The 14,898-nt window shown below is 35.3% G+C and overlaps 2 protein-coding genes across 2 annotated transcripts; one reads left to right on the top strand and one right to left on the bottom strand.

Annotated features, from left to right (window-relative positions):
- The first annotated feature begins 820 nt into the window (after nt 1–820).
- Nucleotides 821–4,883, top strand: CYSB (cystatin B). The gene is made up of 4 exons (XM_022031137.2): nt 821–1,105; nt 1,943–2,162; nt 2,831–2,976; nt 4,588–4,883. The coding sequence occupies exons 1-4, from the start codon at nt 911–913 to the stop codon at nt 4,726–4,728; spliced, it is 702 nt and encodes a 233-aa protein (XP_021886829.2). The 5' UTR covers nt 821–910; the 3' UTR covers nt 4,729–4,883.
- Nucleotides 4,884–5,895: 1,012 nt separating this feature from the next.
- On the bottom strand, nt 5,896–14,532 carry NF-YC11 (nuclear factor Y, subunit C11). The gene is made up of 6 exons (XM_088209143.1): nt 14,241–14,532; nt 9,415–9,487; nt 9,234–9,327; nt 7,238–7,360; nt 7,101–7,161; nt 5,896–6,656 (listed from the first exon to the last, which is right to left on the bottom strand). The coding sequence occupies exons 1-6, from the start codon at nt 14,271–14,273 to the stop codon at nt 6,165–6,167; spliced, it is 876 nt and encodes a 291-aa protein (XP_088065269.1). The 5' UTR covers nt 14,274–14,532; the 3' UTR covers nt 5,896–6,164.
- Nucleotides 14,533–14,898: the final 366 nt, after the last annotated feature.

Here is a 14,898-nt window from a genome sequence, read left to right as displayed (position 1 = left end):
TTATATATATATATATATATATAAGATAAAGGGTGGAGATAAAATTTAATTTTTCAGTCTTATATCAAAGTATAATGTTATATGAGTTATATACTTGAGAAAAAAAGAAAAAAAAAATTATATATATATATATATATATATAAAAGATAAAGGATAAAGATAGAATTTGATTTTTCAGTCTCATACCAAAATATAATGTTATGAGTTATATACTTGAGAAAGAAATTTATTATATATATATATATAAAATAAATGTGGAAATAGAATTTGATTTTTCAGTCTTATACTAAAGTATAATGTTATATGAGTTATATATTTGAGAAAGAAATATATATATACATATATATATATATTTTTATAAGATAAAGGGTGGAGATAAAATTTAATTTTTCAGTCAAAATATAATGTTATATGAGTTATATACTTGAGAAAAAAATATATGTATATATAAAAGATAAAAGGTGGAGATAGAATTTGATTTTTCAGTCTCATACCAAAATATAATATTCTATGAGTTATATACTGGAGAAAAAAATATATATATATATTTTTTTGAAAATGGTTGATTAAATTAAAATTTTGATAAAATAAAAAAAAAAAGAATTAATGGGATAAATGACCGAATATTACGCCTCCATCAAGGAATGGGGACCCACCAACTGTGAGCTTACACATTAAGGAAAGGATAATATTACACCGACTAAAAACAATAGAGAAAATCCTCACCGTACACGTGTCGAAATCTCAAGAGCCTGTGACTCAAGTAGTCATGCAAGCTCACAGATCCCTAGACTGACATGTGTATAAAACGTGGTCAAATCTTGACCGTCGGTGACGCGAACAAAATCAACCGGAGGGTCGAGACCGAAACTCGGAAAGAGGAAATCGCCGAGAAATCTATATTAAGCCCATGAGATTCCTTCGTCTTGTCTTCGTTTTCATCATTTCGTTTCTCGTGTCTGCGATCACTGCTTCTGGAGATTTAGGGTTTTGCAGCGAAAACATGGCTACTCTCGGAGGGCTGCACGAGTCCGGAGGAAGCGAGAACAGCGGCGAGACCCACGAACTTGCTCGTTTCGCTGTTGATGAACATAACAAGAAGGAGGTTTGTTTGTTTTTTTTTTGTTCTTCTTTGTTTTTTAATTTTGGACTGATTTGGGATGATTAAACGAAAAGATTTATCTGCAAAACATTTTTGTCATGAAATTTTTTAAAGTATTTTGTAAATTTAATCTCATCATTATCTAATTCATAACACATCGTTTTCAATGTTTTTGTTTTCCTTTTTTTTGTTCATCTTCTCTGTTCATTTACCAAATTTTAGTAAAATCTTTTTTTAGAGACAATGATTTTTTTTTTTTTTTCAATTCCAGAGAGCACTAATTTTCCGACCTGTGATCATGTTGTGCCTCCCTATTTCTTTCTTTTTTTTTTTTGCATTTATTTTGTGTTTTTGAATTATTTTCATAATCTACGTTAGAGGTTTGTATGTGAGGAAGAAGAACGTCAATTAACAAAAAAAATTATTTCAGTAGGGATAATAAACAAAGTGAAGAAACACAAGGGAGATGGTGAAACTGCAACTCTTTGTGACTAGTAAAGTGAACGAAGGGTAATACGGTCATAATCAAACCAAATGTGGTGATAAGAAACATATATCGTTAATGTCATTTGCTTGCTCTTTTGTGCCTTTTTCTGGATCAATATACGTTTTTGATGTCTAAATGAAAATGTCTCTTCAACCGATCAAATCAACAATGAACATACTGGAAAAGTGAATAACCATTACAGGGTGCGCACATACCTAAACCCGAGTCTGAGTTGCATTGAAATAATAGTTTTATTGTCACCTCGCTTTTTCCCCTCGTTCTTTCATTTTATTTTGACTAATTTTGGTTACATAAACAAAAACTGCTCCCTAACATAAAGTTTTTATTTGAAGAATGCTTTGCTTGAGTTTGTACGTGTGGTGAAAGCACGAGAACAGGTGGTTGCTGGTACCATGCATCATCTAACTATTGAGGCTATTGATGCTGGTAAAAAGAAGCTTTATGAAGCACAAGTTTGGGTGAAGCCTTGGATGAACTTCAAAGAGTTGCATGAGTTCAAGCATGCTGGTGATGCTCCCTCATTTACAGCTTCTGATCTTGGTGTTAAGAAAGGTGATTAGATTCTTGAAGTGAAGGACCCTTCTCACCACAACCTCTTCATCTTTTGTGGTGACATTCACTAATATCATAAGTTATTATATTTATAAGACTTTTAAGGTTATTTGGTTGTTGTAATTATTGCTTTCTCTGAACCAAGCAGCAATATGTACTACAGGCATGGTCCCTTATGAATAAATCTGATGGTTACTGTATCTGATGAATACCGTATGGAATAAATATATGAAAATTATTTCTATGATTATACTTGCACTTTACTTGATTGAATTCATTCGGTGTTTAATTCTCATGTAAGTTGTCGTAATCTACCTTGGGCACATTTGGCACAAATGAATATAATTGCTGGTTCCTTTTTGTTGCATTTCCTTTGTGTGACAAAAACAGCTTAGCTCAAGCAAGAAGCGCTATGGATGATAACATGAGAGCAGTTCTGTAATATCTTACTTAGGAAGTTCATCACACAACTTTCCTGATTTATGGCCGAACTGATTGAGACATCTGCCTTTGATGTTATTGTTTGACACAAATATCTCTCGTCATTACTATTGTTACTCTATAAGCATGTTGCATAATTTACGGTCTTTGTTAGGTTAAATATAATCAGAAACTGCTTGAAATGGATAAAGCTGTAATAGCTGGCACTAACGTGGTTTATAAATTAGATGGTCATGGCCCTGGATGGCAAGCAGTTCCAGTTCACGATCCCGAGGTGCAGAATGCTGCTGAGCATGCTGTGAAGACTATTCAGGAGAGGTCGAACTCCCTGTTTCCATATGAACTTCAAGAGATTGTTCATGCAAATGCTGAGGTAAGAGATGTACTGAGATGTTTAGTTTCATTGTTTGATTTACTGAAACCTATAGTATTGCTTTCTACTTATGATGGTATTTAGGTAATGTGTCATCTTAGATATTAGTTACTTTACATTATGTCTAGGAAGGAAATGAACGGAGAGTGAGTGAAGATGACTGATGATTGTGCTAATATTTAAAAAAAAAAAACCAACTGCGTTTTAAGCTCATACAAAATGAAATGTTTGATTCATTATCTAGAATAGGTTAAGATACTAAATTGGTCCTTGAATCATGTTAAAATATTCAAGTTGTTTCTTGTGCTTTTCTTTTTTTTTCGCGTTTTTGGTCTCTATACCTTTAAAATATTTCTGATTTAGTCATTGATTGTTAATGCATATTAACACCATTAGTTAATTTTTCATACGTCAGTGAGTTGGACATGTGGCTATTTTTGATCGGATAAATTTCTACGTCAAATGCTACCTGGCATTTGACATGTGAAAAAATATTTTAATTGTTAATTATTTTTTAATATAACAAAAAAATTAAAAACATTAAATTAAAAGAAAAGAACTAAACTCTTACCTTTCCCCCCAACATCTCCTCACTCCTCGTCCTCAACCAACATGCCCCCTGTCCTTCCCACTGCCGCCCGGGTGATGCCGAAGGTGCTGAGGGAAGTTACCGGAAGCCACCAATTGGAGTGATAGAGAGTGTGAAAAAAGAGAAAGCATGGGAGAAAGAGCGAAGAGAGAGGAGATGTTGGTGAAGAAGGTAAGTGCGTAGTTCTTTTTTTTTTTCTTAGTTTTGAGTTCTTAATTTTTTAATTTTTTATATTAAAACTAATTAAAACTAAAATATTTTTTACATGTCAGGTGCTATGTAAAACTTATTCAATTAAAACAGCCATCTGTCCAATTCACTGATGCATGGAAAATCCACTAGCAGTGTTAGTATACATTAGGAATCAATTTGAATATTTTAAAATAATATAGGAACCAATTTACTATTTTGATTATTTGCAATAGCATAACAAAAAGTAGTCAGTCATAAAGGAGGAAGCTATGGGAGAAAAGCTGTTAGATTAAGAGCTTCTATGCATTTTGCATATATGATAGTTAAGGATGCATAACAGTTCACATGGTGGGAAGAAAATGAAGTTTCTTTTTTTTCTTCAATTAACCCAGTTGGGAAAAATAGGAGTAAGGATCTAGTGGTTAGTAATAGGATGCAAATTACTTGTTTATTTTTCCTTTTTGACATTCTAAAAACAATCAAATCAAGAAGGTGAAGGAAATTTTCTTTAGCTTGCATCTTTTGTTTAGGCTAGAATTTGGAACAGATCTTACTTTATAACAGTTAGTTCTACTGGAGTCTGAAATAATAGAAATTGGCCAAGTATGAAATTTACGTAAAATTGAAACATTCTGAATCAGTAACAGAGCGTATATAAATGATGTGTGCTTTAGTGTGTTTGTTGGTCACGGGAAGGATTTACCAATAGCTGCCTGCTACATTAATGCTACAAAATCGGTTTTTGTTGGTAAGAATTGCATGCAAGATGGAACTTGCGGTCTTGTTGAATGGATTCGATGTTTAAGTGATGAACTTGAAACTGGAAGCAGGTGATCGATGAGTCGCCGAAGTTTGATATGCTTCTGAAGCTGAAGAGGGGAGATAAAGAAGAAAAATTCAAGGTTGAAGTGCACAAGAACGCTCAGGGTACCTTCCACCTTAACCGGATGGTGCCACAGCCCCACTCTTAAATGTTTGTATGTCTCCTACACATACATAAATATATATGTGCACCACAACTTGTGGACTTGTTGCAACTGATTGCTTGCATGTAATAACGTGAAGAGTGTGTTATTCAACTGTGGTTTAACAGACTTAAAAAAACATTATCTTACTTATAACAAAAGCATCTCAGTGTACGTTTCTTCTGTAATCACAACCCCATGCTAAAACCTCAAACCGGCGCCCTCGTTTAGAGGATCTGAACACCACTTATGTCTTGAGAACTTTTCAGAAATGAATTTAAAAAATGTCTCATTATCATTTATGTAGTTACAGGTACGTAGCCCCACATATTGGTAAAGGGGCCAATAATGGCAAATAGCATAACTATATGTATATATGTGTGTTTTGCTAAACGTGGGTATGCTTGTTTTCGATGCATGAAAACGTTGAAAACCCAACTTTGCATATTTTGTATACATGCATAACTGTGTATATATATGTGTGTAATTGCATTTATACGTCTTGCCAAACGTGGGTATGCTTGTTTTCGATCCAGCTTTGTATATTTTGTCATAATCCCTCGCCCATTTAGATTCCTAATGATTATCAATTTCTAAATAGCAACCACCATTTATATTGTTCGATTTCATTAAGGCGAAATTTTTGCTACTACTGACTTTTAATCTCTAAAACCAGTGTTCTAAGAAATATTGAAGGACCCAGAAGATTATGCTCTCTCGTGAGAGCAGTTGCCAAAACAAATGCAGAAAAAAAAAAAGAAAGGAAAGAAAGTTGAGACATCACAGAACAATGGAGCACTCAGCACACAGTGATAAGAACATTAGTAAATAATAGTGCAGCAGCTACAAATACTTGCCAAACTCTATATATAATATATTGTAGTTTAGAAAATATTTGCCAAATTCTAGGTGATAATCACTTCGACAAATTGTTAATATGGTTTTGACCTGAATGACCACCGTTTCCTAAACTGTTCTTGTAAATGACACAACTATTTGTTCACCACCTTAAAGGTGGCTGCTGTCATATGAAACTCCTGCATTAAATATCACTTCAGTTATAGATGATGATGATGATGATGATGAACAACCCAAAAAGGAAACGATAAAACAGAAACAAAACAACAATCTATGTTTTCGTAAGAAGCTAAATTTAGGTGTTCATCTGACTGATGATCCAACAACCATAACTAGTGATTATAATTGATGAGAAGACCAAGAGTACAAAGGCAATTTACTTGGGACTAAGATTACCATATTTCTTCCTACGACTGCAGACTGTCTGTCGGGCGCAAAGATAATAGTCTCGGGACACTGAAAAAGGTTTGTTAGAAAGATCCAAGCAAAAGAAAAACATTAACAAAAGGGCCTTGCTTTGCGCAGCTCTTCTTTTGCCTCCACGCCTCTCTCATTAGTTCTCACTTCACCTTTATTTCGAACACTTACCCCTCTTCGTCATAATCTTCCTCATCCTCGTCTATCCTCTTGCTAAGGTGCGCAAGCTGGAGAGGGTCAATTCTTTCCATTTCAGAAAGGGACCACCCCGGATATTCTTCTGTTTTTGTCTCCACTGATGCAGTTGCTACTGGTGTTGTTGCTGTACCAACCACTGCTGCTGCACTCGATGTCGTTGCCATGGCTTTTGCATCATTGGTCTCGTCTACGTCTGCATTTAGGTCAAAATTTCGAGCAGCTGCATTGGTGCCATCATTCTCTGCAGAATTCTCCTTTGTTGCTTCCTTTGGCTCCGAACTATCTTCAATCGGTGCACCATGTTCTGTGTTGGTCCTGCTTACAGGCTGAACCGTGGTTGGTTCTATTTCCATCTCACGGTGAGAGGGTTCCCTTTCTGCATTTTTCGAGCTTCTTCCACGACCTCTTCCACGGCCCCGGCCTCTACCTCTGCCACTGCAGCCTGCAGGAGCTGTCTCATGCTGCATTGATCAAGTAAAAGGAACCTCATCTTTGGAACATACATAAATTCATAAACAACAAATGCTTCCTCAAGATTTTAATCTCAGTTTAGACAATCAATATAACTACGAACGGCTCATGCATCAGAATGAACAATAAAGAGTTATTGATATCCTGGTGACCGAAATAAATAAAAAACAAATTCTAATTAAATTAATAAATAAGAAAGAGAAATAAAGGACCAACTAATCATATAAGATGGTGACTTAAATTAATAAAATAATTTAGAGAAATATGGAATCTACTATATGAACTTGTCAAATTCTAAAAAATGTGTTGAAGTTTTTACTACGTGGTGACGTCGACAATTGCTGACATAAAATGACATGTGATATCATGTGAATTATTATTACTTGACATTATTTTTCCTCTAGAATTATAGAGTGTCGAGGATATAGGCTCACCATTCTGCTCCTCTTTGACTCATCATCACTATCATTGCACTCATCACCACCAGCAGGTTTCCTGGGAAACCCAAAAGTCAATTACTTTCGAAGTTGACGGAAATTAATGGGAAAAAGGAAATCAACAATTCTCAAACCTTCTCTTTGGAATGTTTCGGTCCTCTGTGCCAGCATCAGAATGACCATGACAGTAGTCGGGAACTCTGCTGACAATTTCCCTCAGAAAATCAAACACATTGTAGCTTTGTACACAATGTTTTCTGCAGCAAAGACAAATGATTGGATTGTTGACAGAAACATGATATCTGAAATATAAAGATGATAACAAACAAAAATGATAGGGGAAAGTGATAAGCAACCTGATGGTTGACTTATGTAAAAGAGAAACTAAACTTTTCCATCATATACTAAAAGATGGGGAAAGAAACTCAGAAATCTTATTCCTCCGTCTCTTTAGGACATAAGGAAAGAAAGATAGAAGAAAGTTATTGAAGGCATTTGCTCTTCTTTTGCTAAAATTATGGATTCTCTCTGATTATTTTATGGAGACGGACCACACTAGGCGGAGAGGATATATGAATATCTTTTTCTTCTGATATCTCCTAAATCTTTCATAGATGGATGACTAGCCTTGATACCTTTTAGACTATTTAGGTCCCTTATGCATTTGCTTGCTCTTTTTCTAGTTGTTTTGCACATAATAGACAAAAGCAATCCAAAGAGACTCACGCACCTCAACCAAAAAAGATGCCTTGCAAATCATTCTATCCTAAATATTGTAATGTTAAAGTGGTGAGGAAATGACCCAACAAAAATTGCCTCCCTCCAGAATAGTATAGGGTGGTGCTATTTTGCAGATTGTGGGTGGTTTAGTTGGAGGGCACCAACTATCATGCTTCTCATGTTAAATACAGGATTTTCAAATATCATGCTTCTCATTTTTTCACTTCTTTGAGATAAGATTCCTTTTTGGCATCCCTTGGTAAAAGCACATGAGCAATTAAAGATTATTCTTTCTCTATTTCGCATAGGAATAGGCTAGCCATCTTGTTTTGAGCACGGCCAATTTTTCTCTCTTTCCTGTACTTTTGTTTTCTCTCTCTACAGCTAGTCCTTGAACGCTCTAGAAGGACAGGAAAAAGGAAACACAATCAAACTATGGGGAATGATAAACTCCAAACCCATACAGCTGTTGGTGGATCGCAGGAGTACGCTCACATTCATAAATGCACGCAGCAAGACCCTGTGATATTTTCCTCCTCAAAATCAACCCGCTCCAAATAATGGCAACCAACAGACAAAGCACGCAGAGACAGTAGAAGACCCTGCCTTTGAACAGGAAACTATGAAAGGTATGCTTTATGACTCCTTTAGAGCAACAGAATTAGGAAGTCAAGATACGATCCTTAGAACAGATTGGATGAAGAAATATAATCCAGTGTCCTTTGACTTCCTTCACATGCAAGCTTCCATTACTAAAGGAAGCCAGAAGGTACTGATTCAGGGTGTCACAGGAAGGAAAGATGTTGAATCCTTCTCTCCTAAGAGGCTACCTAGCGTAATGCACAAAGAATAGGAAAGCTACCACACCCTAGAACTTTTCACAACCACCAAAACTTCCAGTTCACAAAAAATAAGTGTTGTACAGGAGGACCTCAACATGGTATTAAAAAAATACAGAGACATTTTTGAGGAACTAAAAGAGCTACCACCAACTCGTGAACAGGATCATGGGATACCTCTTCTTCCAGGGCAACACTGGTGAACATGAGAACCTACAGGTATCCTTATTTTCACAAAACAGAAATTGAGAGGCAGCTGACACTAATGCCAGATAACTTGGTCATCCAACCAAGCCATAGCCCCTTTGCATCAGTACTTTTGGTTGAAAGGACGAAAGGTGGAGATTCTATGTAGACTACCGCTAGCTAAATACAATCACCGTGAAGAAAAAATTTCCTATACTAGAGATTGATGACTAGTTGGATGAGCTTCACGGAGCCACTTTCCATTTTTTATAGCTCTTGTATATGGGTGGCACCCCCTTCATTCCTCTCAATATTTACCCTTCTTTTTCATCTCATGAAAAAAGAACAAGAATAGCAAAGAAAGGATTAAAAGAAATTAACTTACAAATGCAATGCACTCATGGTCTTTGCTCCTCTTTGAAGGGTTATCTCATAAGTACGATCACAAAGGTCTTGCAAAAATAATTCCAATGCTTTCGCTGCAACCATATCCAAAAGAAAATTTAAATAAACTCAAAAGTAAATAAAATGCCCTTACACATAAAACTCGAATTAGATCCACTCACAGACTAAAACAGGCACTGCTAATGCTATCTTCCCAACATCCTCATCAGCTTGCATTATCTTCTTAATACGAGCCTGCAGTTTCCTTCTTTGATTAGATAATCATAACAGCCATTGAGAAGAAGAGTATGGAAAATAATGAATTTAGAGGCAGTCAAGCTCAGTTAGTTCTACATGCATGAAAACATCAATCACAACATTGTCAACTTAAAGAAGCAAAAATAGAATGTTACATCAAAGATCAAACTAATCCACACCAAAATAATGGTGCAAACAAATGTCCAAACAGAAGTTCCTGCACATAACTACTTTTTATACTAAAAAAGAAATATATACCAAAAGCACGAAGAAAGCACTTCCCTTAAGAATAGCATGTGTCCCTATTACTCCCAACATACACAATTAACTGATGGTCACATATAGAGGTTGCCACCACCTTTTTAAGTTCATATTTCCAAACCTAGTCTGGATCTGTAGGTAAATTAGGAGTGATTTCAGAACAAGCTTCCAATTAAGTAATGATAAGAACTAGTCTAAGAGTTCTGAAGTACTATTAAAGGACTTGGTTTAAGCTTGTCAATAAAATAAGTCATCCTAGATACATAACATACATCTGAAAACTTGAAAGGGCATTAGGGGAAATGGAGGAGAGAGGACCAGATGAAGATAGGAGAATATATCACATGAAACTGTGTGAACACAGTGTCAAAAACTTTATGGGATGAATTGTTCTCTTCAAAAGCTAACCAATAGTGCAAAATAGAATTTCTTCAACTAAGAAGATGGACTACTTGTGGGTCAAGCAAATAATGTTTGGTTTGAAAATAATCATTACTGTACTTCCCAAAAGGATAAACTTCCATCAAACATAAATAATTCAACTTTTGTAAGACATTTCAGGAAACAAGATATAAAGAATATTTTTTATCATCATCACAAACAAAGGAAAATAGTCATTAAAAAAGGAGAGAAGACAAAACCCCCCGTCACCTTCTTCGTCAGTGCCCTCAAAGGAGGAAATATGGAATTCAACTCTCCGTCTTTTCAAGCTTTCATGGGTGGTCAAGGTTGCATTTTGATTAATGGTCATCCACTCCTTAATGGCAAAAACCTTGAGGGTATCATTAATTTTTTGTTTGATTCCCTTGTCTAAGTTTGGTTTCTTTTTGTTTGTACATGGGTGCCACCCCTTTGATGCCTCTGTTTAGAACATTTATGTTTTCCCATTCCAAAATAAATTATCATTGTACAGGAACAAGAATGGAAAACCAGAATGTAAAATTGGAAAATGGGAAGGCCTAAACATAATAGCTTTCCAATTCCTTAGCAAACTAGGTAATGGCATGTTTCCAAAAATTAAAAGGCACATAAAGAGGCCAAAAGCATCACCATATCTCAGAACAAGAGTAGAGTCCTGGACACATTTATTAGAAATTCTAGCATTCTGCTTGAACCATAAGATCCAACATCCAATCAAACAGAGCACCCATGCAGTAAAGCTTAAACTCCTTCCTCTTTACTCAATCTCTCCAATGCATGGAAAAAGAAAACTTCCAAGGTAAAGGCAAAACCTAAATCTCCCAAAGATGCAAAGAACTGAGACCATAACCTCCAAGACCTCAGAATATAAGTAAATATCTTTGTCTCTGAAGTCTGACGACATGTAGCATAAATATAAGGAGAATGAATAAGAGAAAGAAAAAAAGAACCCAACCGCTGTAACAAATTAGTGTTTCACAGAATATTAGTTATAAGAGAAATGAGGTTCTGTAAATAAGAAAAGATGAACATTGGAAGAAGAAACAAGGTGACAATTAGAAATGAAGAAAAGAGAAGAGAGTTTGGCAGAAGAGAAACAACTTGCTTCCACATAACTACTGTTCGCCATGGGGGCAGCCAGATTGTAGAAGCTCACCCAATGTTTGGATAGAAACTAGTAAAGAATAAATAAGGTTTTCTACAATGAAAGGGAAAGAAATATGTTCCCATTGTTTGGATAACTAAACTTGGAGAGAGAGAGAGAGAGAGAGAGTGAGAGATGAAAGATTATTGTAACAATTTGTTTCGTTTAGACATCTAAGGAATGGTAAGGAGATATTAAGACCAAGAATTCAAATTATTCCCTTTATTAGAAAACTAACAACTAAGACAGTTGAAAATAAAATAAATAGATTATATGGAAAAAGCTGTAATCTCCATCTCCCTTCTTTTTCTTTTTCTTTTTTTTTTAAAAATGAACATCTCCCTTCCTTTCCTATCTTTTTTCCCAGATATAAGGAATGAGAATATCGGATGTTTACAGGAAAAGGGAGATCCTCACCATCCTTTTTTTTCATTATCCTTTTTCATTTTTGTCCAAATTAGGAACGGATGTTTGCTTTTCTTTCCATTCTCTTCATGCCCTCCAAATGGGACAACGGGTTCACATTAGCGGAAGCTGAAGAAACATTAAGTTAGAGGAAGAGTGTAAAAATGGGATATCGGATAATGATTATGGGCAGTCTAATCTAACATTGTATCATTGAGTCCATCTAATTAAGAATTCACCATTTCCCACCTGTATAACAATGAACAGATACATCAGATTGTGGGGAATATGAGATAAATCCACTTGGGCTCTATTACCAATCAAATAACACGATTAGGCACGTTGGGAATTGACTCAAGACTAACTGAGAATTAAACAAGGAATGGGTTGAATTTTAAAAAAAAAGGGAAATACGTATCAATACATTTGACATGATGATGGAGAATCAACAAAGAAATTATCTAGATTTAAGGACATTTGCTCCTTATATCATTTAGTTTAATTAGTTTCCCTTCACAATTTCCAATTAATAGAGGAATTATTTTCCTAGTTGGATGTATTGTTGATGCTTCTATAGCAGGCACCTCTAGCATGGTTCTAGAGAGAATTATTGTGATGAAATTATCAAATACATTGGAAGTTCCCAATATCTCTGTGTTCTTGTTGTTATTTTTCTTTCCCCCATAATTTTCCCTCCTTGTTGTCCACTTGTCCTTTTATGATCTTATTGAGGCATGGAATTTGACATGATAATCAACAAGTAGCAGCTGTTGTTATAAATGGGAAGACCCTAAGCAGCATGAGGCAAAACTTTCACTCCGACTTGAATCAGACTGAAAGCATACCCACTAAAAACACATAAAACAAGAATGCAAAATCCTTATGAAATACTTACACTTCTACAAAACATGCTTGCAGTTATCATAGGACCTTCCACCAGATAATATGACCAAAAACAAGTATATCTAGAGGTTAAATAATTACAGACAGATGTAAAAATGCCATGCTGCTATTGCTGCTCCTTTAATATAAAGCTATACTAATCAGAATTACAGAGTATAAAATGAAAGACCCATAGCAAAATATTGCTCATCTCAAAAAAAGGAGGGTTCAGAATTCAGAACAAAAAGGACACTTTTTTTAATTGAGTAAAAATCTTGAGTTGTGGCTCATGTTCAGAGGATTTATTGTTCACAATTAGGTCTCATCAATAGGAGAGAGCACTGTGCACTTGTTCTGGGCCTACGGCAGTTTTTTATTTTAAGGGGCATTATTATATATTGGGTTTCTCCTTTTGCTATATATAAGAACAATCATAGTTGTAAGAAGAGGTTCTTAATATTGTGAAAAATTACGCAGGTGGCTCCATGAAGCAGGCACATCGCAGAAGGACATTAATGTTCTTTGTGTTCTTTCTCTATTGCTTTTACTTTAATCTGTGTATGGGTGATTTCACAACAAAAGGTTCTCCATAAGAAAAAAGGACAACCTGAACACAATGATTACGAACGAACACATTTCAACCTAAGCATGAAATTATCCATAATCTATAGGCCCCACTAAGTTTGAGCATACTCAGAATTTGACACCGATAACAATCAAATAAAAAGAAAAAGAAACTACTTATCATATCAGCAATCACTATAAATAATATGCCCAATTAGTCAGCAGAATATCAAAAGAACAGATCTAACCATAACAATTCCTTAGTTGCTTATATATTCGTATAAGACCCCTAAGTACGAAATACCCAACAATTGATTCAAGCACGACTTTGAGTCCACTTAGAAGGAACCAACCCAAGAACTAGCCAGAATAAGTGCATAACTGATATATGTATCTGTCCAAGTATGAATACCAGAAGTATCACAGATCAAAATACCCTCATTGAACAGCCTATATACCGGCTAACCATGGCTTCTAACAGAAACCACTATACTAACAAAGCAAATCACTGCAACTAAAGACAAAATATTACCCAAGTCTTATATCTCCAAAATAACCTAGAAACAACTAACCTGTCAGCTAGGTTATAGTAGACTGGCATTTAGCGAGAGAGGGGATAAGGAAACAGCTCCAGATAAGATTTTAAACATGATTCAAATCTTAAATCACCATAAACAAAGACCAAGATTGCAAAGGCTCCAAATTTGCCGAGTAACCAAACACCATAAACTAATCTCATGTAGATAATAATGATGTACAAAATACCCAAATAGTAAGAAAAAGCCAATAACTTAATCACATAGACATGTAAATCCCTAATAACAATCAAACAACCCTAATTTATAACAAAAGTAATCAAACAACTCGCCCGCTAATTCAACTCTGAACTAATAATCAGCCATGCGAAAACCCACGAAAAGATAGAAATCAATATACCATTCTCATCATACCTTACTTAAACACAGACAGATAATCGAAATCGATTATCGAATAACCAAGTGAAAGGGGGGGGGGGGGGGGGGGGGGAAAGGAAACTTAAAAAGGAAGAATAAACTGAATAAGAGAGAGACTTACAGCTGGGAAACGGGTGTCGAGCTTCTTCCTCATGGCCTCAGATTCTAAAGCATTAAATAAAATTAAATAGTAATCACCCAAACAAGAACGAAAACACCCAAAACACAGGATCGGTTTCTCTGGATCAGAAGACAATAATTGCTCCAATAATCACTACAATCGGAATTTATAAAAGCTGTATCACATCAAATCTGCAAAAACCCATCTCAGATCCGGAGCTTATTCCTTTTTCTCGCCCACAGAAACAGAGCCTCGTTTCAACAGAATATCCGTCCGTACAAAGTTTGACAATCTAGAAGAAAAAAGGGCAAAATATATATTATTCCAAAAGAAAAGAACAATTCAATATGAACAACTGTGTGATAGAGTTACCTGTCTGTTACTGTAAGTATAAGACAGCCCAATCAAATAACACCAAGCGTGAAGATTTCAAAGATATTCGCTGACCAACTTCCCTTGGTATTATTTTCGCGCTTGCTTTCTGTCTGGTACTAGGGCCATGTAAATCCTGGCCTGGTCTTCGGCCCTTCAAATATCAGAACCCAATAATCCTGTTCGTATCGTTGTGGACCAGTTTAAAAGAAATTATATTATATAATACATATATATATATATAACTGGATTTGCTTATTTATTTGTTTAACTTTTTCGAATATTT

Source organism: Carica papaya, chromosome 8 (assembly GCF_054855325.1).
Source record: "Carica papaya isolate Zhongbai chromosome 8, ASM5485532v1, whole genome shotgun sequence".
Classification (NCBI taxonomy): Eukaryota; Viridiplantae; Streptophyta; class Magnoliopsida; order Brassicales; family Caricaceae; genus Carica; species Carica papaya.
This window is presented reverse-complemented; position numbering and strand designations above follow the sequence as displayed.